Source organism: Takifugu flavidus, chromosome 1 (genome assembly GCF_003711565.1).
Source record: "Takifugu flavidus isolate HTHZ2018 chromosome 1, ASM371156v2, whole genome shotgun sequence".
NCBI lineage: Eukaryota > Metazoa > Chordata > Actinopteri > Tetraodontiformes > Tetraodontidae > Takifugu > Takifugu flavidus.
In genome coordinates, this window is record NC_079520.1 from 6,110,532 (window position 1) to 6,133,149 (window position 22,618).

The 22,618-nt window shown below is 42.1% G+C and overlaps 2 protein-coding genes and 1 long non-coding RNA gene across 4 annotated transcripts; 1 reads left to right on the forward strand and 2 right to left on the reverse strand.

The window, feature by feature from the left end:
* Positions 1 to 636: 636 nt before the first annotated feature.
* On the forward strand, positions 637 to 19,125 carry dars1 (aspartyl-tRNA synthetase 1). The gene is made up of 18 exons (XM_057035090.1): positions 637 to 797; positions 2,681 to 2,780; positions 4,532 to 4,561; positions 4,852 to 4,909; positions 5,859 to 5,951; positions 6,924 to 7,026; positions 9,830 to 9,932; positions 10,353 to 10,433; positions 12,030 to 12,089; positions 13,737 to 13,848; positions 14,988 to 15,122; positions 16,048 to 16,195; positions 17,069 to 17,215; positions 17,441 to 17,483; positions 17,766 to 17,846; positions 18,128 to 18,239; positions 18,388 to 18,459; positions 18,563 to 19,125. The coding sequence occupies exons 1-18, from the start codon at positions 775 to 777 to the stop codon at positions 18,652 to 18,654; spliced, it is 1,593 nt and encodes a 530-aa protein (XP_056891070.1). The 5' UTR covers positions 637 to 774; the 3' UTR covers positions 18,655 to 19,125.
* LOC130527051 (uncharacterized) lies at positions 4,434 to 9,868 on the reverse strand. The gene is made up of 2 exons (XR_008950922.1): positions 9,734 to 9,868; positions 4,434 to 5,601 (listed from the first exon to the last, which is right to left on the reverse strand). It is a non-coding gene; the product is annotated as an uncharacterized LOC130527051 (long non-coding RNA).
* LOC130527046 (protein lifeguard 3-like) lies at positions 18,916 to 22,299 on the reverse strand. 2 transcript variants are annotated; one of them, XM_057035119.1, is made up of 12 exons: positions 22,151 to 22,289; positions 21,528 to 21,847; positions 21,386 to 21,453; positions 21,208 to 21,272; positions 21,073 to 21,126; positions 20,936 to 20,986; positions 20,814 to 20,853; positions 20,707 to 20,744; positions 20,542 to 20,629; positions 20,210 to 20,305; positions 20,045 to 20,098; positions 18,916 to 19,609 (listed from the first exon to the last, which is right to left on the reverse strand). In XM_057035119.1, exons 2-12 carry the CDS (start codon positions 21,796 to 21,798, stop codon positions 19,460 to 19,462), a joined length of 975 nt encoding a protein of 324 aa, XP_056891099.1. In that variant the 5' UTR covers positions 21,799 to 21,847; positions 22,151 to 22,289; the 3' UTR covers positions 18,916 to 19,459. The 2 variants fall into 2 exon arrangements, with proteins under 2 accessions (XP_056891099.1, XP_056891110.1); XM_057035130.1 differs by lacking the exon at positions 20,707 to 20,744 and having other exon boundaries at positions 22,151 to 22,299.
* Positions 22,300 to 22,618: the final 319 nt, after the last annotated feature.

Consider the following 22,618-nt stretch of genomic DNA (forward strand, 5'->3'; position numbering starts at 1 on the left):
AAGGTCAGTGGATACCTGGATGCACTTTGTGCGACCAACCAAAAGGTGTGAAAACTATTTTATGGTTTGTCACTTCAGCGCTTTTGGGCATGTGATCAAAAAACCCATACATGTTGCGTGTAGCTGTGAACAGAACTTTTCATTAAAAGCATTTTACATACTCAAACAACACATTAGTATCAAGTAGCATTAAAATCTTTTAGCATTTTTTTTTTATATATTTCAAACAAAAGGAAAGTCAGAAATGTCAAATAGAGCACCAGCACCATAGACACAGTTTAATGCATTGCAACAGCTCAAGAGTTAGGAATACAGACTAGACATAAACTAGAAAACATAGTATATACACAACACACAAATGAAGAATTAACAATGCATTTTAAGCAAAATAGTCGAGGCAGTGTTGTGGAGACTGGAAAAGCCAAACATTAAAAGCAATGTGTGGTATCTTAAATTTTACCATTAATCAATACTGTACCATACAGGGTATACGCTCAGTTTCCAAGACTATTACTATGATTGTAAACAAAAAAGCCTGTTCTACTCTAATCTGGCATAAACATGTAGGTTGAATGTACACGGACTCTTTTCAAAGTAGGAACTCTAAATTGTCAGTTTGTTTCTTGCCGGATGAACTACACTGCGGTATTTTATGCCCCGTCAAAATCGGTCCTTCCTTCCTGTTCTTGCCCACGACGTGAACAGCTGGTGTAGTTCTTCTCTCTGTCACTCAGTCATTTAATTCTTTTTCCTTCATTAAAAATACAGCCCAACATGACTAAAGACGAAGTTAAAGGGTAAGAATAATGGAGGAAATACGTGTTGCATGCTTCTCTCTTACATTTTTCTTGCATGTTTGCCGTTTTGTCTGTAGCAATTAGCTTGCATTACCCCAACGTTCAGCAGATTGCATCATCTGAAAAAATGACAACACAAAGTTTTGTACATGTCAAAAAAGTATATTTAGTAATAACACACCACAAACTGCTGCGATATCTGCACTTTTGATTGCAATGAACATTATAGTATAACTTGTAATTAGTAGTGCTGTATTATTATCATAGCATAAGGTGCTTGATGGAGTACTATGGTAGGTTCCTGGTTTATGTCCCTCATTTTTTGTGTCATACGTCCACGAAAATAGAAATGTGTGTATATGTATATATAAGATGAACAGAAGTTGCCCCTTGTCCCAAACCTGTCAAATCTTGCTTTCACTTTCCCCCCACTGGAAATGTACTTTTAAATTCTGTAACTCCAGCACACAAGGAATGAGTGGGGTTATAGTGCAGCTCCTCATGTTCAAGCCAACATTGAGAGGTTGCACTGCTTTAAGCTTTATTATAATTCCCACATGTTAGATGTGTCGATTATAGTCTTACGCATTTTGTAGCTCATGATAAATGTTACTTCTCCAATAGTTATCTCATTCATAAAAGAGAGACCATCAATTTTGGTTTTCTTGGTATGCCTTATATTAATACGCCTCAAAAGCGCCATTAACGCATCTATACTTATTCTTACATCTGATCTAAAATGGATGCTTTTTTATGAGTTCACTTTTTGGACTTTTTTTATTATAGTATGTATGATTCACTGATAAGAGTTTTCTGATTAACTGTGAATGTTTAATGATCTGTTGGTTATGAATTTAAGCATGTGATCTCATGAAATGCGAGTTACAGTATTTTGCATGTTTGCTTCAAACACAGAAAATCGGCTTCTATTACCGTCGGATCGTGAAATCAGGTTAAACAGACTCAGAGAACGCTCAAAGTGCTCAAGCGCTCAAAATGATTCAGTGCCACATTTATTTTTTAATGTATAAATAATTAAATAAAGCAAAACATTAAGCGACACAAAGATAGCTGTTATTGCTATTTAAAGTCGGCCTTTGGTCTTTGTTATTTCCTGTGACTAAACTCAAACAGCTGACATGTTGCGCAGCGACTTCCGTCAGCTTGAGACAGCTTTGACCTGCTCAATTAAACACTTCATCTAATCTCATCCAAGCTATATCTCGGCCTTTATTGCTCCATTTTCTCAAGATATTGAGAACTGTTGTCATAAATAGAACAGAACTCTTGTGTGTAAGCCCTTGTTTCCATTCCTTTTCATCATTACCTGTATGATCTATGTTCTTTTTTCATAACATATTTTTGTAACATGCGTGTTGAATTTTGCAGTATTTAAAAATCTAAAGTTCTCCTTGATGACCAACACATGACATTAGCAATGAAGTATACACATATCTGATCTGTGTGCCGTTTTTCTCCTCTATAGGCAGATGCCACAGGAGGATCAGCATTCGTGTTGTGTTAAGTGGCAGCCTTATTCGGCAAACACACACAATGGAAAATGTTATCTTAATCACCTTATCTCTGAACACAAGTTCAATACTGGATTTAAAAGTGTAGAGAGACAGTGGTCTTAATGCCAGTGTGTGTTTAACTGGTCTCGCATGCAGGTGCACTCCTGCACGAAGCAAACTGTTCACACCGGCCACCAGTGTTTTGTCTAAAATAACAATGAAATTAAAAGTGTAGACTTAAAAGCTGGAGGTCATGGCAGCTCCAAATTAATTTTCCCAGGCGGTCAACAACTTCCTCATGGGATGCGGGAGAAATAGAAGGTGGAAGTTGACTGAGATGTTTATGTTATGTGCCTCTTCCTGTTTCAGCGCAGCGGAGGCAGAGCAGGCTCAGTCAAAGAAAGGTCTGAAGAAACAGCAGAAGGAAGCGGAGAAAGCTGCAAAGAAGGCTGAGAAACAGGCCAAATTGGTCAGTGGGCTTTTCTTCTTTTTGATTCACATCCGTCGACCCCTCGTAACAGCTGTTAGGGCTTCACTGTGCAGAGCTGTTGGGCATTGTGAGTCTAGGAGGGCACTTACCCACAGTGCAGGAGACTATCCATTGTTCAAGTATTCCTGTCATTTTGGTTTTGTTTACATCCACCAAACAAAGCTCTGTTTTCCTTTACACCGACTGCATAACATGTTGCTTGAGACCAGAGTACGTGTGGCCACACTCGCCTATGGTCTTAAATAATAATGGCTCTTTTTTTACCCAATTGTCAGACAAATTACCTTTTTTCCTTCCCAACCATCTTCACATAACAACAAAATATTCCCACTGTGTTCTTCTCCTTCAGGGTTTTGGTGTTAAAGTATTTCTTCTCAAATTGCCACGTTCCTGTGTCCCTTTAAGGCATATTTCAGTGATGGAATTGGTGGCATCTGCATTCCAATGCCAGACACACCAAAGGTTTTGACTAGTTTGTGAAAGCATATTTTCCTTCTGATACCGGCAGGTTTAATTCATTGTATCACATTAGGTCTTTATCAGTATCTGTGTCGTCAGCTGTGGGTCTTAAAAATACCAACCGGGCTTCACTTCTACCTTTGAAGGTTTTTATACGATCCAGCATTGTCAGCAAGGCCCCTGAGGTTTGTCTCAGTTCTACATCGTTGTACGAACACACATGTTTTAAGAGATAAACTAAATATTTGTATTAATCTGACATATTAATGGAGATAATGCCTGATATCAGTTTAGCATCATAGTTCAGTAGCATGTTTTCCTCAAGCTTTCCTGACTACTCCGTGTGCTATTTATTGCACTTGGGAGCATCTTTGCCAAACCTAGCGTGGAGCCATGGGAATCACTGCTTTGTGGAGCAGCAGACGTCGCTTAGGAAAATCCTTTTGACCCGGCTGGAGTTGTGAGAGAGCCTAATGTGATTTATTGGGTTTTCCTCCACAACCGCTTCGTCGGATCTCCTTTAATGCAAAAAAGGGAAGAGATTTTTTTTAAACGCTTTGTGAATACAAAAATATCCCATTTAAATAGGTCTTTACATGAAATCCTTGGAAGATTTGTTTTAATTTAATTTTCATCGTATTGGAAACGTGGTTCATGGAAGAAGTAGGTGAATCTCTGTTGAAGGCTTTTCGTGCATATTTGGATTGCTATACAAGCTACATCTACTCTGTTCTTTGTGTGTAATTGTGGCTCTGCTGTTGTTTGGAAGCTTCAGTTTTGTTTGATGTCGTCTATTATCTGGCTGTCTTATACCAAGGCTGGCTGATTTCAATTCAGTTCACTGGCACCAACCTTTCTACGCTCCGCTATCAATTTACAGGGAAAATGGAAGAGTCACTTTGCCAAGACCAAACCTCATTGCATTGTGGGAGTCATTTGCCTAGAAGTTAGTGCAGAGATAAAGAATCTGCCCACTTACTCTGTCTGTTTCAAAGCAATATCTTCTCCTGTCATTACTCATTGTCTGTGATCCGTCAGAGCCGTGCGTGCTTTCTAGGAATCCAAGGCAGCATCTGAGATATGATTTATTAATTTCATTCAGTGTTAAGATTCTATTGCGATGGCTCCAGCTGAAAACACAATCGACATGATTGATGAGGCAACGATTTGCAGTTGTTCTGTTTTAAATATTTTTAATGTTTTGAATTTAACATAACACTCGTTATTTCCTAATATTGCATTTTAAAACTCAGCTGGCTTTTTTTTTTCAGGCCACAGAGCAGCAGGGCACAGAAGAAGATGTAAGTACCTCCCAGATCACACATCTTCTTCACTCTTCTTTTTTTAACTTTCCTTGATTCTCACTGTGTTATCACACCTTTGCTACAGTTTGCATGCTAACTACATGCACGCTGAGATCTTTCTCTGATGTTCAGCAACTTCCTTCTGACATCACGATAAGCCATGCTGTCTGTGGTAGTCTCATTACTTTGAAGCTAATCAGAAGCGCCGGCTAGGATAAAAACAGGAAGTTCTTTTGTAGTTATTTAGCAGTCTGGTGAAATTACATGTCACTCTTTAATTCTTTCAGGACTTTGCCAAGGACCGATATGGCATGTTACCCATGTTCCAGTCACAAGAAAAATTAGGTGGGTATGAGTAAATGTGGTAAGAGTGATAGTTGGAATAGAAATTTAGAGGAATTATTCTAACAAATGTCCTCATTTATCAAATTGAGGCATTCATCCATTCAGTGTCAAAGAGGTGTGGAAAACAAATACATGAGGCACACAGTCTAGATTTCAAATCCAAATATCAGAGATAGAATATCTGTTATAAAAATGTGAACGATTGAATTATATGTATATAAACTAAGAGCTTTCTGGCAGTACTTATTTAAAATTCTTTCTATTTTGCTTATGCACCTGTTCCACAATCAAACAAACAGTGATTTTAATGTCGGCACGATCAGCGTTGATACTGAGGTTACTCAAGCCACACTGTTCTTCTGGCTTCCTGTTATTGAGAAGTTACCACAACAGTAAAACAGACTTCAGATTGTCTGCCTCATTTTCTCTCTGTCGCGCTACTCTTGGCACATTTGCAGGCATTAAACAGATAAAAACTTATTACGGGGCAAAGGACATCTGAGATGGCCCTCAGACCTGTTGAGGTCATCTCTCTGTCTGATCGGTCTTTTAGCTCCAACAAAGTGGCGCCTCCCTCATCTGTGTTCCAGCCTCAGCCGTTGGGATGGGATGGGGGGGGTGGCCGGGTTAGGGCTTTCATGTGGGGCCCTCCGCCTGAAGGCCTCTGTCCTTCTGCCTTGCATGGCTGTCTTCTGCACATTGATAGTAAAGAAAAAGTGTCTGTGTGAGTGACAGTGGTGAAACTAGAGTCAATTTGTCATACAGTTTTCAGAGCATGGGCGAGCTGGACAGCTCTTTGGCAGGACTCTAATGTGTCTTATTTATTAGGCTTGTCTGTAATCTGAGTAGGTTATTGTATGGCCGCACATGCATTCACATTTTGCCCATGGGGGTATGTAAGGGTTGGGGAAGCCGTTTTGAAGTTTTACTCTCTTTGTGTGTGAGGCAGAAAGGGTGTTGGTGCGCGTCCAAGACCTGACTCCTGAGAAAGCTGACCAGCTGATCTGGCTGCGTGCCCGAGTCCACACCAGCAGAGCAAAAGGTGAGTCCACACCTCACATCAATTCAGATTCCAGCTTTGAGCAGCTTTTTTTAGTGGAAGCGACAGAGATGAGATGACCCCAGTGCTAATCCTCAGTGTATTTGTGACACATCTGACACATCTGCCCTGGGCATCGCTGCTATTCTCTGACTGAGACAAAGCTTTAGCCTGAGTCTTTGACTCGCTTTTCCCATGACCTTTATGTCATGACATCACTCTACAGGCTGATCAGACAGCTTAAAACATGTTTACGGATGTTTTCTGTTGAACCTCTACTCTGCTACACTATGAGGTCCAATAACTTACAAATATATATGTAATAACACTTATTAATATACTGTGAGTGTGACCTAGAATAGCTATAAACTACAAAAAATAAACTAAGTATATTTGTTTGTTATGCATTAGGATAAGGTCTGTTTTCAGCCTCGGTTTAAATTGTACATTTTGAGGGGGTGTAAAATAACTCATGTGTATTTTCATAGCAATTTCCTTTGGCGATAACCTTTATAGTTACTTCCCTACTAGACATGTCTTCATTCTCTCTGATCGCTGTAAGGATGTCCGTGTGAGCAGAATAACATCCTGATTTGCTTTGGAAGGCGATGCATCTGCTGGTGGGATTTTGAAATCATTGCACCCCCCCTTTTTTTTTTCTCACAGCCAGCAAACATCAAAGATCCCTGGGTGGTCTGACTGTCTACAGTCCTGCTGTTTATTTAGTTTAACGTTGACACTCTTCGTAGGTGCGTGTTTGTTAGGAAGGTAGCAATCTTCACACAGTGTGCTTCAAAGAGAACGCTCCATTCACTGTTGTTCGATGCTTCACCTGTACCTGTGGAAGACACAGAGCTTTTACTGAGGCAGCATACGTTTCTGCAAAGAAAGCGCCGTTTCTGCTGCGGCATCCCTGCTGAGGAGTAATTGCAGCACTCTTAACAGCCTGCCTCAATCTGTTGTTTGTGTTTTCAGGGAAGCAGTGTTTCTTGGTCCTGCGTCAACAGCAGTTCAACGTGCAAGCTCTGGTCGCAGTGGGAGATCGTGCCAGCAAGCAGATGGTCAAGTTTGCCGCGAAGTGAGTGCCGAGACTGCTCTTCCTGTTGGAGAGGGCGCGAACAATGGTGGGAAAATCCTGGGCCCTAATAGTCACACATTCTGAGGCAGAGTGGAGGTGGAGGGAATCAGTCGTCTTTCATTTGACAACAAAAGCTGGCAGTTAATGGGGTTGGATACGCCAGTGGTTTAATGGAGCAGTTCCTGTCGAGATGGTAGATACAGTAGATCATATCAGTGGGGAGGGGGGGCAGTTAGTGGCATTAGTTAAGAGCATCAGCAGACCAACTGGAGGTCTGTGAGATGGAAACTGGAATGATGACTGACATCTAATCCTCAGTTTGTAGCTGTGATACACAGAAGAGTTATTGACATTTCATTTCCTATATTGATATTGATTTATGACTTCACTTGACAGTACATAAGATGAGAAGACCTCAGAGATATCAGGCATTTGCCCCATTGAAATGGCAGTTAATGTTTTAAAATGCAGTTCAGCAAGGAAGAGGTTTCATCGGCATTTAAATCAGGCCTCCCACTAAGTGGCTGTAACAAGCTCACAGGAAACTGCACCAGTTTCATGCTGAAGCCACATCAGTTTCAATTATCTGTTTATTAATAAATAAGATCATCCGATCCTCTCAGCACCACGCTGTTGTCTGCTGAACTGTTCAGAGAAAACCCGTTTGTAATGAGGCCAGGGTCACTGTTCAGACCCCTGCAGAATGATGATACGCACACACTCACACACACACGCACACACACACACACACACTCACACACACACACACACACACACACATACTGATCCTGACACAGTCTGCCCAAAGCGCAGCTCCAGTGTTTTTCAAATGATTGAAGAAATATCACAGGATATTGTGTTTCGCTCACATTTCAATATATTTTTGAAACTTGTGGATGGTGCCGCAATGCTGTGGTCGGGCAGTTGGATTGTTGTGCAACGTGTCTCCACCTGACATCACAGCGAGTGAAAGTGTTGAGAAGCAAGGCTAGACGGATAAGCATATCTCACCAAGAGGCCTACAGCAGCATAGTTTCACAAAAGCCTGTTACAAGTGGCTTTACTCCCTTCTGTGGCTGACCTCGCATACTCTGGCGTGATGATTGACAGGCGTGAGCAAGAGCCAGGATTACAAGTAAATCCCCTCGTAATCATGCTGAGGCGCTGATTAGACTGCCGGTGTATCATCGTCCCGCACGTTCTATACCCAAACCATCCTCTTCTCCACCTCACGATTTAATTAAGTGTTCTTGAGACGCTTCAGCTTTTATTTAGCTGACGTAGCTGCATCACTCTGAAGTGCATAGTGTAAAGCTTTTGGCCTCCAATCCTGTAATAATCATGTCTGATTGTTGTGTACTGTAAAGTCTGTTGGTTTTATTCAGCACTTCATCACCACACTGAGTCAGTGTTCCTTAAAGAATTGCTGATTAAGACCCTTGAAAATAATCATAGTATGTATCCTGATGTTTGTCTGACTGCATAGCCATTTCATGAACACATTACAGGTTTAGGAAAAAAGTCATTTTGCTCAATAAAGGATTCCAGAACGTGATGTGAAAAGCAAAACGTTAACTGTGTCTCAGATTTGATGCTGACTGAAAGATTAGATTTTTTATTTTTTGTTTATTTTTTAAAATCAGCTGCCAGCCTTAGGTGTCACCTACTTGTTGGGACCATAAAATACAAGAATCAGACTCTATTTTTACATGTAATCAATGTTGTAAGGCAACGGTTTTTATCCTCCTTGTCCTCTAAAGTGTGTTTTTCATCCCTACGTGACATGTCAACCCCTGAGCTGGGTTGTTGGTCTGTTTCCTGTGGTGTTTGTCACCACAGAGCTCCAACTTGTCCAGCAGACTCTATTAAAGCTGGGATTTATTTATCTAACTGATCTCCAGTAGGAAGAAATGACCTTAGCTGTAGTTTTCACATGGCTGTGATGACCAACCTTTCAACCATTACTGCCTTTTAATCAGCAGCGTGAAGGACTGCCACTGGTTTTCTTAAAAGGCAACATGGCAACAGTGCTTAGCATCAGTCTGGGGTACACCATGATGTCCCATGGTTTAAAAACAAAAAGGGAAGAATCGGAAGTAGATAATAGCTAAGTTTCCACAGAGCAGCTTTAAACAAAACTAATCCTCTCCATTATGTGTATATACATGTGTTTTTCTGCCCTGAAGCTACAATTAATGAGACTTATTGGCATTGTCAAATCACTATTTGACACTGAGTGATGTCTTCCTGCTTAGACTTGGCTCTGCACACTAAGATGGCTCTAAACATGCTAAACATGCCAAAATGGGATTGAAAACAGGGCCCTGAAATCCCACCAAATCCTGTATGTAATTTTTACACAGCACAGATTAATCATATAACAATGTGGCTAAATTAAACAGGCCATAACTTTTGACTGGATATGCTAATGATGTTGTTTTTACATCACACAATTTAACACCAACTTCGCTGCAGAGGTTGCGGTTGTGTAAGGCAACCTCCTAATGCCAAAAGAGTTTAATCACAGCTGAGGGCCCCTTTGGTGGAAAAACTGCATTAGTGTCTGTTTTACTTTAAAGATCTCTTCAAATTTGGAAAATAAATGCAGTCCACCCACAACTTGAACTAAACGGCTACCCATTTCCATGCTGCGCCCACTAAACCACGGCAATCAAAGTCAAACCGTCCGTCTGCAAATGTCACTCACTGTTTAATGGAATCTTTTTCTGGCCCTCCCACGCAGATGATTGCGTTATCCAAGTGAGATCTGTTTACTCACTACCCTGCCAACTGTCTCTCGCAGCATCACCAAGGAGAGCATCGTCGACGTGGAGGCGTCGGTGAGGAAAGTAGAACAGAAGATCGAGAGCTGCTCCCAGCAGGACGTGGAGCTCCACATTGAGAGGGTGAGGATTCCTTTTTCTCTGCAGTTATTAAACACACAGCAAGACCAGCAGGAACATAAATACATTTTTTTAATAAATAAAAAATCTACAAAGTGATGCCTGGGAGCTCAAATGGTACATGGCGTCTGCTAAATCTGATTCATATCAGTGAAGCAGGTGAGGACACACCAGAAATGCCAGGAAAATATGTAAATACCCACACAGAGTTTGGCTCTGCCCTTATCAGCACATGATCATTAGCTACTGGGAGAGCCATAACTGTGTTGATGGTGTGATGTTTGACAATGTTAATGAACATGCAGCGTTCTTTCTTTGCACATCTCAAATCTGCATGTGGTCAACGTGCCCGAAGATCTAAGACAGCTATTAGTGCGTTTCCACCATCTGAATGTTAATGCCCTGTTTTGTTTTTCCTTTCAGATTTTTGTTGTCAGTCAGGCAGAGCCTCGTCTCCCCCTGCAGTTGGACGATGCCGTCAGGCCTGAGACGGAGGGGGAAGAGGTGAGAGGTTATGGGTGGCAACCTTTTTTTATTTTATTTTTTAATGATCCTCACCCACATTTTGGGTTACTCCTATTATTGACTGACATCCAAGACTAATCTCATTGTTTTCAGTTCCACACAGCTCCAAAGATCACATTAAACCCACATTAGTTCCAGTAGGTACATGATTAATGGGGGTTTTGTTATGGCTGAAAATGAGCTGATGACAGTGAAGACTTGTGACACGCCTAAATGAGTTCAAATACGCGGTGACAACCTGATGGATAATTATTCTTCAATTCATCAGCTTGTTGGATTTTTTCAGTTCTAGCGAGTCCTGCCATGAACCGCCGTTGTTGTTTGCTCTGGTAATGACATTGTCAACAAGGACAACAAACACTAGTGTTTTTCGACACACTCGGATCAGATAATGAGACCGGGCTGATACAAACAAGCACAAGAGCTCAGTGACTCGTCAGGCATTCAGGGAGGAACGTCACCTCATTTGACTCCACCATTTCCATGCAAGCCGCATTTCCGACGTGCTGCTTGTAAGGGCCGGCAGCCAGGGTTTATGGAGCTCCCTGAATTCCAATTAAGAAGATTTGTGCATCAAGGTTGAATCGGGCTCATTTAGGAAATCATTATTCCCTCCCCCCCACTCACCATTTAGCTGATCATTAACAGTTATTAATCATGGAGGATTCTAGTAATGGCTAAGCAGTTAACCTGTTGCATCGGCCTACTTTACGAACGTGGCAAACGAATTACTCCTCTTACAAGCTCTTTTTTATTTGTTATCGTTTAAACATTTACAAGCAAAGGTATAGATTTCATCGGAAAATAATATCTGTTGGCAGATGTTTGTCCAGAAAATCAGGCTGTGCAGCTGCAGCGGCATCCTCGCTGTTTTCTGTGGGGATTTAACATGTCAGTCACACACACTTGTAGAGGTACCTGCTCTCCTGAGAGAAACAGGCCTTAACAGCCCCATCTATCTCACTGTCTGCCTGTCTAACCTTTTGTACCTGTGTGTGGGGCTGTTTGGAGCAGGATGTTGATACGCAGACCATTAGCTCAAAGCCCAGTGAGTCCTCTGAGGAAGCCCGACACGTGTGACCTTGGAACCAACAGTTCCTTTTTCAATGCAACATTTTTCTCATTGTTGGACCCCCCCCCCATTACCTGCATAATAGCAGGTAGCAGCTGCTACAAAGGCGTGTGGGATAAGACCTTCCAAAGTGAATTAATTTGTATACACTTGCTGTGAGCTGCTCCCAGTTGTGGGTCTCACACACACATATAAAGTTGGCATCACAGGACAGTCCACATTCCACTTTTTATACAGAACACTGAGGTAAATTGCACAGACAGAGGTTGACTCCTCATGTAGGGACACCTTAGTTGGTCATGGGGGATGATGAAGCGGGTATCCTTTGTAGAAGTAGAAATGTTTTTCCTACCTGTAAGGAGAATTATCCATGCTGATAGCGGACTTGAAAAAGTCATTTTAAAAAGTGCAAATTCTCTGTGGACATGTGTGCAAAGTGGTTAGGCTGATGAATATTTCACAAGTGGAGGGTTTGGGGCTGATGTGTTTTTGTTTGTCCTCAGGAAGGCAGAGCTACTGTCAACCAGGACACCAGGCTGGACAACAGGGTGATCGATCTCAGGGTAGGTTGCTCACATAGTTCAACACATTCTGCAGAGCGTCTGATGTAACCGAAAGTTCACCAACAGTTGGATGTTGGTCTATATTAACGGCTCGATTCCGTTCCTTCTGGTGTAGGATTCTGAGACGTTGCCTGAATAAAATATTTGTCACCTGAGGCTTTTGTAACTGTCTGGAACTATTAAAAAAAGACCCTTTCAGATGTCTGAAAGGAACCAGTGACATATTTATATCAGCAGTGTAGCGCATTTACCTAAAACCTCAGCATTTTGACAGCGACAGCTTTTATGCATTAGCTTTTTAAATGCAGTGCCAGCCCCTTCTCTTCTGCGACACAGGCAGCAGTCGAGACCGAACCGCAGAGCGTCACATTGTTTTGATGTATGTCTCCTGTGTGTTTGTGTGAGGTAGCAGGCAGGAAAGTACCAACAGCAACACGCACAGACCCCACTCACAAACCTCAGAACACCTGTTCTTGTGAGGCAGTGCCCTTTGAGCTCATGTACAGGGGTCTGTCATCAGCTCTGCACTTTAGAGACCAGTGAAGCCATAAAATGGTTCCCACACTAGCACACAGGTGCTCCTAAAGGAAACCATAAAATGTCACATATAATAATTTGGCACTTGTGGAACCTGCACCTGTAACATCCACAGACCCGATCTACCACACTAGAGAGATGTCCAACAATGACTACTGTTTGTTCCATGTAATAAGAAGTACAATTCCTCAACCCCCCTCCCAAACACACACACACAGACAGACAAAAGGTCTGTGCAGAATAGCTTGACATGTACTTGATATAGTTAGTGGTAGTTCAATCTATTTCATATCCATTTCAGTTGGGTGTTGTTTACAGAACCCAATAAGTTACTAAAAAGCATACTGAAGCTGAGGGAGGAACTCATTCAAAAACCCGGTTTGAAACTTGGATGCACCACAACAGCTTCTTCTCTTCTTAACGTTTCCCTCAGACTTGCACCCGCCTGTCTGGAGGCCCCACCCTGAGCCTCCATCATTAGAGGAAGCGGGGCGTAGCTCTGCGCTGACTGTTACCACCTACTCACAGTCTTAACTGGTTTCTTTGGTTGGTGTGAGGCTCAGATCAGCCTCTCACTGGTTTGCAATGATTTCTGCACAAGTTTTGCTTTGCTTGACGTGTTCCAACGCGCCAGTGGTGGTGTTTCCCAGACAAGGTCCAATCATTCCAGAACCAAACCTCAAGATGAGGGTGAAAGAGAGAACTGAAACCTGCTTTTAGTAAAATCTGTCTTTGTGACGTATAATAACCTGGGTTGGACAACACTGAGGCTCAGTTGTAGAAATCCGGCGGTGATTTCAGATGAGTCACGTCAAAGCTAAAGAGGAAGACACTCCCTGAAACAACCCGACTGTTACACTCATGGGGAGTTTGGGACTTTACACTAATATCTACATTCATTTGACCAGTTTTTTCTCCCTCCATGCATTTCTAATGAGTGGGTTCTTTACATGATCTGGGCTGTTGTTGATTTTGAATGCACACACTCTCTCAGGACAGGAATCTGCCTTTTGCTTTATCACCTCATTTTTGTTGTGTAACAAATTCTATAGAGGAGGCCAAATGTGGTAATTGTGCCATTTTTGTGCGTGCGTTTGTGTCCTCTTGAAGACGACCACCAGCCAGGCTGTCTTCCGATTGCAGTCGGGCGTGTGCCAGCTCTTCAGGGACACCCTCACCAACAAGGGCTTTGTGGAAATCCAGACACCTAAAATCATATCAGGTGCAGATGTAAACACACAGCGACACCGAAGCTGTCCTTCCATGAACACACGAGGAATCATTTTCCAATTCATGTATCAGTAATGCTATTAGATCTCCCTTTGTCACCTCACAGTTACATGCTTGGTCAGGTTTTTCGCTAGACTACAGTTCAAATTAAGAGGTAGTTCAGTTGAAGTATTGATGCTTGTCCTCCTCTAAGGCCACTGGAATGTTTTCATTTGCTAACTTCTTTAGCAGCTAAACACGACTTACCGCGACAAACGAACCCGTGGACTTGTAGAAACAATCCTGGAAAATCAATTTTATCTCGCAGCAGCAGTGTTGGATCCTGGCCCTTTAATCCCTGACAGGAAATACCTTATCTCACACAAGAAGAAAGACGTGGTTGTGGATTTGAAGTGAAAGATTTGTCACTGTAGTCAACAAAGCAAGCTGCTCTTAATCTGCTATTTTAACGATGCAAAGGTGGCTCATGATGGAGATTATTTTGATCTGGTGCATTTTGGATTAGTGTGTTTTGTGTGAGATAAACACCTGCTGACAAGATTTAAATAAAAGATGGACCAGACATAATTCTGAATCGTGAAACCCTCTATTTTAAGGCATTTGCATCATACTACCCGAGTTCAGGTTGCCATGATGACAGGCTTTGTTGTCTTAAACACAAATGTCCCTTCCCATCTCCTTTTCCTTCCACCTTTAATCCAGCCAATCACACGGGCCCCAGCTCACCACAAAGAATTCAAAAGTGCCGCGCTTTTATTTTGGCGGCAATCGCGAATCAATTCTTGGTCTTTATGCAGAAACCACAGCTTCCTGTTTGATAACACCCATAGTAGTACACGCACTGTATACAGTGTGAACCACTTTACTGTGACACCAAGTGAGACATGTCCCATGACGTCTATTAAATGAGGAACTACAGATGTCTTATGTAACGCTTGTTGTGTCAGTTAGATTAGGAACATCATACCAGGAAAAAACACAGCATCAGCAGTCAAGCTGCTAAATGTCACGAGTGATTTGTTGTTCCCTCCAAAATGAACAGATAATTTATGGTGCAAATAATGGTCATTTTAGGCATTCAACATCGGAGAGAACTACATTTGTCTGACAGTTGTTTGTGTCCAATCACAGCTGCCAGTGAAGGTGGAGCGAATGTCTTCACTGTGTCTTACTTCAAAACCAGCGCCTACCTGGCCCAGTCTCCACAGCTGTACAAGCAGATGTGCATTTGTGCTGACTTTGAGAAGGTCTTCTGTGTGGGACCAGGTGAGTTCCTCCACATATTCAGCTTGGTGTAATAGAAATGACTGTCAAGAGTGTGGTAAAGTTTAAACACGCTGATTAATGAGGCGACCGGTTTTAAACAGGCCCCAGTTGCAGTTAGATTAAGGAGACCCTATTTTCAGAAAAGCCATAGAGTGTAGTCTGTTGGAGCACAGTGGGACTTTTTATAGGCTTTATGGCATCGTGAACGATTTAAGAAAACCTGCAGCTCATCTAAGTGATCAAACACTGCCACCATCGGTACAAATGAGACCCGAGTAAGTGCTTTCCCTGTCCAGACCATTGCCGAAGCACTGCGGTGTTTACTCTCACACTTGGGCCATTTCAGCCAAAGGGAAGGTTTAGCTGTGGAGACAAAATCCCAGTGCCTGAAGCAAATTTGCCCACAGATGGAGTGCAACCATTCGAAACCTGTCAGAGTTCCACCGGGAAACAACCAAACGTCAGAACAAGGCAGCTCAGAGGAGCAGATGTCAGTTTTGGAGTCCAACAGCAGAGTAAATCTGTATGTGGCTGCAAAGCAAAAATAACTGTTATTGTGTAGTTGCGGGGCCTAATTTCCACTAAATTCAGCTCTACACATCCTCAATCACCTATTTGTGTGCATTTGTGGCGCATACTTAAGCTGTCGGTTTGAAGAACGGAGCAATAATTCATCAGTTTGGCCACAATTGATTCTTAGCCAAGTGATATGAACCTTTATTATATTGTTAGGTCTTCATACAACCACCTCTGATTTGGCGTGTCAGAGAATCAATACTCGGCTAACAGCTTTTCTCAGTTTTAACAAAACGATGTAGGAACACGGTTGCGTGCATATTGATGGTAATTTCTCTAAAGATTGTGTTCCGTCCTTTTGTTTTTGTGCATTTTCTGCTCCTTTTAATATGGAACCTGCATCATTTAGTTTTCAGGGCAGAAGACTCCAACACCCACCGCCACTTGACTGAGTTTGTGGGTCTGGATATTGAGATGGCCTTCAACTACCACTACCACGAGGTGATCGACTCCATCACCGACACCATGGTGCAGATCTTCAAGGGGCTGAGAGACAAGTAAGATGATGGATTAGACAGTGGATCTGACTCAGAATACACGGCCAGTCTTTCACCTTATTGTGGTCTTTCAAAATGCAAAAGTTTGATTTTGACAGTATAATTCTTAAAAAATACTGACATCAGCTGCTGGCAAAGATGTGTCTTTATTGCCTCCTAGTGGTGCAACTTCTGTTAAAAAGGCCCAAGTTGAGTCATTTCACACGAGATGCTGTTAAAGCCTGGTCCTGGTGGAGGGTAAATCCTGGATGAGAATGCTTATATTATCAATTTTAAAGGGCCAACTTTTAGCATATGTGTATTAAGATTCAGCCTCTGTTTTCAACTCTTTAAGGTATCAACAGTTTGCTGCTATATTCATGGAGGCAGAGGGTACAGGGTGTTAAGAAAACAAGGCTGTTTTTTCCCAAGGTAGTATCATGTGTTCAGGGCTGTGTGGGAGGCAGCGGTTGCTTGCATGTCTTTAAGTGGAACTTTTGTTGGTAGGTTTCAGATTGTGACTTTGTTCCTCTTTACTTCCAGCACCAAGAGATTTGATCCTCATGACATTTTGAACTTTTTTTCTTAACGTAAATCATTTGCATACACTGCGCTCCTTTTGTCTCAGCAAATTCTGAGACTCTGTGGTTTTGAGGCTTTGTTTGGGATTTCTTTAACTACAGTAGAAACTGCCTTCATTAATGCGCCTTTGGACTGTTCACAGTTGGTTTATTGGCCATAAGGTCAACTTTTTAAATTAAATGTTGCTTGAATCCATAGGAAAGCGTTAACAAACCAAAGTATTCCTCACAAATTAACTGAGTATAGGAATTGCAGGGTTGACCTTTTAACCTGGACCCTGAGACTTTCTTACTGTGTGTTTGTCTGCATCAGCTTCCAGACAGAGATCCAGACTGTCAACAAGCAGTTCCCCAGCGAGCCTTTCAAATTTCTGGAGCCCACGCTGAGGCTGGAGTACACCGAGGGCGTTGCTATGCTGCGCGAGGCCGGAGTGGAAATGGGTGACGAAGAGGATCTCAGGTCGGGATCAGGCCATGTTTCAAATCCCACTCATGCTGTCAGAGCTTTCATTTAGGAAATACAGGAAGTGAAACTTGAATTTGTGTGATTTTTTTTTTTTTTTTCCTTTTCTTTCTGAAAAGTATTTAAAGAGCATTACTGATCTGTTTTAGGAACCATGAGAATAAAATGAGATGATTTACGGTAACTAAAACAAACACAAACTTCTTTGTTCTACTCCAACAGTACACCAAATGAAAAGCTGCTCGGCCGCCTGGTCAAGGAGAAGGTAGAGTTCTGTCATATTTGTTTAGCGAGCATGTCGGGGTTATAAAGAAGTCACATATAAAGATTTAAAGTCTTCATAAACAATACACGATGCACTGTCTACTCCATCAAGGTCACAGTCTAAGATGCTTTTTTTCTGTTTTGCCGTCTTTATTTACACAGAAGCATCTAGATGTGTACTTGTGGAAAATAGCGAAACAACTCAAATAAAAAACTATTTTCATTACTGCTGAGATTATTGACTGTCTGGATGTCTCTGACATTTTTGTCTTTGTTTTTGCAGTACGATACCGACTTCTATGTTCTGGATAAATATCCGCTGGCTGTTCGACCTTTCTACACAATGCCTGATCCAAACAACATGGTAAATTCTTTTCAATCACACATAGATGTAACATAAGAAAGAGCTTTGCTAATAGTTCTGGTTGTGGCCATGAGGATGAACTTCTATAGGGAACAGAAAAGACTGCAGCAGAGTGCTCATCAAGAATTATACTGAATGTAACTTCCATTAATAATGCATCAATAACCGGCGCATTATTTATACGTCCCTATTGCTACTATCACAAGTTTGTGAGGATCTGTTCAAAGCTTTGTTTCTAAATTTGAGGTTTTGTGGTTTGTAACATGCCCTTTTTCTACCAGAAATACTCCAACTCTTATGACATGTTCATGAGGGGAGAGGAGATCCTCTCTGGAGCTCAGCGAGTTCACGACCCCCAGCTGCTGACTGAAAGGGCCATGCATCACCAGATCGGTAAGAGGGGTCTGATTTGGCACAATGGATGATTTTTATTTGTGTTGTCTCCCTCTGCCGGTATTTGTTGTGAATTACAACCACGAGAAGCTAATTGTACTCTTAAAAGGTTTTCTAAATGTAATGTATTATTTTTCTGAACCCACAGATCTCGAGAAGATCAAGTCGTACATCGACTCTTTCAGGTTTGGAGCGCCCCCTCATGGCGGTGGAGGCATTGGTGAGCAATTTCTATTATGTCGAGCATAAAAAACTCATTTGCTCAATAGTCTGTACTTGAGTGAAGCGTCAGGTTTTTCTAAAAATATTGTTGTCCCACCCAGGCCTGGAGAGAGTCTGCATGCTGTACCTGGGCCTTCACAATGTCCGCCAGACCTCCATGTTCCCACGTGATCCCAAGCGACTGACTCCTTGAACCTTCAACTATGAAAACTAAACGGCTAATCCGGGAATTGGTTATGGAATGGATTTTGGTGATGGGAACAATATTAATCCATGCTCAAGAGCATAAGAGTGCCACAGCGAATTAGCAACCATGACCTCAGAATGCAGCTGTTGTAATGGGTAGGGTGTCCTTTACTCACTGATCTACTTAATTATCCTAGTAAACACAATAACAATTACCAGAGCTATAAAAAGGAGGAGTTCCTCAGTGGTTGACAGATATTGCTGTAGGAACTGTGCACAACAAACTAGTTTTTAATGAACAAGCCAGTGTTTGACTGTGGTCTTTTTAAGAAGATGGTATTATTTTAACAATAATACCTTAATACAGATCTGAGTCCCACTTACCACCAGCAGAGCCTGGGGACTAACGGTTATCTTCTTCTGATGTAACTCTGTGTATTTTGTATGACAGAGAAAATTAAACGTACACAATTGTTAACAGCGTTTCTATTTGTTAATTTGTTTGTGTGTTGACTGAAGTCACACTGAAATTGGATTTGCACATCTCACTAAAGAAAAAAAGGTAGTTGAAAAAATATGTTGAGTAACTATAAACTATACAGAAATAAAATGCTGTAGTGTTCTCACAATAGAGTCGGGATGAGCGCGGATCACTGCCCCGCTGCAAAAGAAATCCAAGTGCGAATGTTATGCTGATATAAAAGTCATATATAAAGTTATAGTTGATTTAATAGATTACATCTGGTCCTCAGTGCACATTCAAAAGTGCTGTGTTCTTTGTGTAATGGAACGCTGTGTGTTCAGACCGCAGTTCAATCTGTTGCAGCTCCGCTGACTTGAAGGATGAAGAGGAAGATGTGAACGATGTCGATGTAGAGGGAGAGCGCCCCGTAGACGTACTCCTCAGGACTGATGGCCAGTTCCCGGTTTCCAATAAGAAGCTGGGTGTTGTAGACTAAAAACTAACAAGGGGAGAGAACAGATCTCTGTTAAGCAAAAAAGTTTATTTTCTTCTCCCCATTTTGAATAAAAAGGAAACATCAGGGCGTAACTCAAATTGAAGTGTTTAAAAATCCATGGCAACGGGTCGGCGTACTCCAAAAGTTGAAGCATGCCACGAAAGATCAATGTTTTAATTGAAATGAACATCGTGTTTCGACCCTGTTCAGGATCTTCAGAGGATTAACGAGTTCTTTACGCAGCTGTCCGTGATCCTTTGTTTTGCACGGCTCCACGACTTTCATTTAAAGCTCCCGAGCTTTGCAAAGAGCAAGCTGTCAACACAGGATTAGGGTGGGCGAAACTTCATGTTTCCACTGCAAACGATCATTAATGACTCGCGTTTGACTGCCTGGTGTTCAAAATCTGCCCTCGTAGTCATGCCTGTGTGGCCTCACCAGAGTATAGACGACGGCTCCGATTGCAGCATAGAGCATATGTAGCCAGGGCACCTGTCAGTGACATAAGAAAGGCCCTTTAATGACAACCCAGTGACACAGATACACCACCCCCCACCGAGAAACAAGTGGGGAGGATAAAGTCTCAGGTCAGCAAGTCCTTACATATTGGAAGGAGAGGACGATGGCAGTGACAACCCCGATGACCATCAGCACCACGGCGGCAATACACAGAAAGCCCCCACAGGAGGTGAAGTCCACCTGTGTCGGGGAAAAGGTCATTCGCAGGATCAAAATGAAGTTAAGATTCGGAGAGGCCCTAAAACATGACCTCCATCCGTCGAGGCACCAAAAACGTTGCATTTGCTGCTGATCACAAGTGCCATGAATATTTCAACTGTGTACCGCCCTGCAACACGAGACAAAGAGGTTCTTTTCCACTGACAACAGACGTCCCCTGACAAGCTACAGACAGAGCAGCCGTTTCATTCCCTCACTTTGGTTTGGAAGCAGAAGACGGTGACAGCGACGCACACTAAAGCCGTTATCCCCATGGCCAGGAACACCGCCTTCGTGTCGTAATAACTGCAAAAGGAAACACAAGTGATGACAAATCACACGGGCAACTAATGTAAAACGACCAGGCGTGTTCAAGAACAAACCTCGATATCGTCCCGCACATGTAGGACAGGGCAAGAGTCTGGGAGATGAAGCATGTTTTTCACATCTTTTCTGTATTTTACACATTACATATTTCCTTCCCACTTACAAATACGCCCAGAAGCACAAGATTCCATGGAAAACGCCTCCTGAACACAAAAAAGTGGAATGTGCGAACATCAATTAATAATATCAAAACAATGTTTTAACCTTTGCTCTCGGTTTGCCTACCGTGGCTCTTTGCAGCAGATAAGTATGCAGTAAACAATGAAGTACACCACACTACAGAGACAAGAACACTGCGATTATACCTGTAAATCATTGTTTTATAACCAGTAATGACAATTCTGTGGATCTGATTAACTTACAAAGATGCCCAGTAGATGCCAGGATATCTGATGACAAACAGCCTCACTGGGTCTCTGCACACATGCAGACAGGAGAGGATCACTCGGGTGAAAACAGACACGAGAACAGTTGGAATGCTTCACCAGGCCACTCACACAAATGTGAAGACGGCAACAACTGAAATGGTGACTGCAAGCTGTGCTGTCAGAATGAGGTATACCTGCCCAAACGTGCGGGAGAAAACCCAAATATGGTGTTTAAATAACACAACAGGAACAAAAAAAACCCTTGCAAACCATTCTGGCAGGAAAAATGAAGAGGTTAGGTCTTTACCTTTCTAATGAAGCCGTGTCGGATGGATGTGCTCTCCCACTGAGTCCTTAGAAAATCATCCATTTCTCCTGCAAGGAATCAGATGAAATACTTAATAAATAATGTCAACAAAACAACGCAGGAGTAGATGATCCAAGCCGACCTATGTTTGATGCCGGCGCCCCGGCAGACAGAGCCGGTACTGTTATGGGCACCCCAGATGGAGGGAAGCCAGGAGCTGCCCACATCCCAGCTGGTGGGTAGACCCCCTCCTGGCCCCAGTAGCCAGGCAGGCTGGGGCACACTCCAGGGCTCGGGCTGTAAGATGGCGGTGGAATATGGGAGCCTTGCTGTGGCTGGAGAGGGTAGCTTCCATACTTTGGAGGGTGCAGAGCATCCTCATAAGGTGGAGGACTATCGGTTTTAGAGGTCATGTTCTTGCTTGACCGCCTTCACTAGGAAAACTGCATCAATAGTTCATACCTGAAAAGTACATACCTGTATTTATCTTTTTTTTTTATTATAGTTAGTATTTTCACTGCAGTTTGGTGTGACTTAAAGCTCTTTTTCTTCTCCTTCTATTTTTTTTTTACTACTAAACAAATAATTTAGTAACAAATAGGAAAAATCTACTTTCACTTACTTAAATCTGCTTTTAATATTAATATGAAAGGAAAGCCAGTAGATGAGACATACAAAAAATAGAGAAATTAGACAGGAGCAGTCTCATGTGAATAAACCAAGGAGAATTACAATGACAACTAATGCTAACTAAATCAATTTTACCTGCCTTGTGGTGTTGTCCCAACATAAGAGCGCTGTGTCCTCCAGTTCTCCTCTCAGGGGGCTGCAGACCTGCGCCACTGGAGGATATCATCTCTGTAATGGGATATGCTGCCTGAAACTTACACTCCTGTCTCTGAGAGCTTAGAGGCCATATTTCAATAGTCTTCTCATCCAATTAGGCATTGGATTGTATTGCAATGTACATTTTATTTAATGATAATTATAGGTAAATACTTCTCACTTTTGCTACAAAACTAGTAAGTACCCTATTCATGAAGTCGGGCATTGCTGTATGGTTTAAGAAAATTATAAAATTAGAGATAAAGTTTAAAAATTATTCTTGTTTTACAATTAATGCCAACTGTTGTTCAGGATAGCAAGTGTCAGGGATTGAACGGGATAAGACGGTAGTTGAAACAAACGAAATAAATTAGTTAATTAATTAATTAATTAATTATTTGTTGTCCC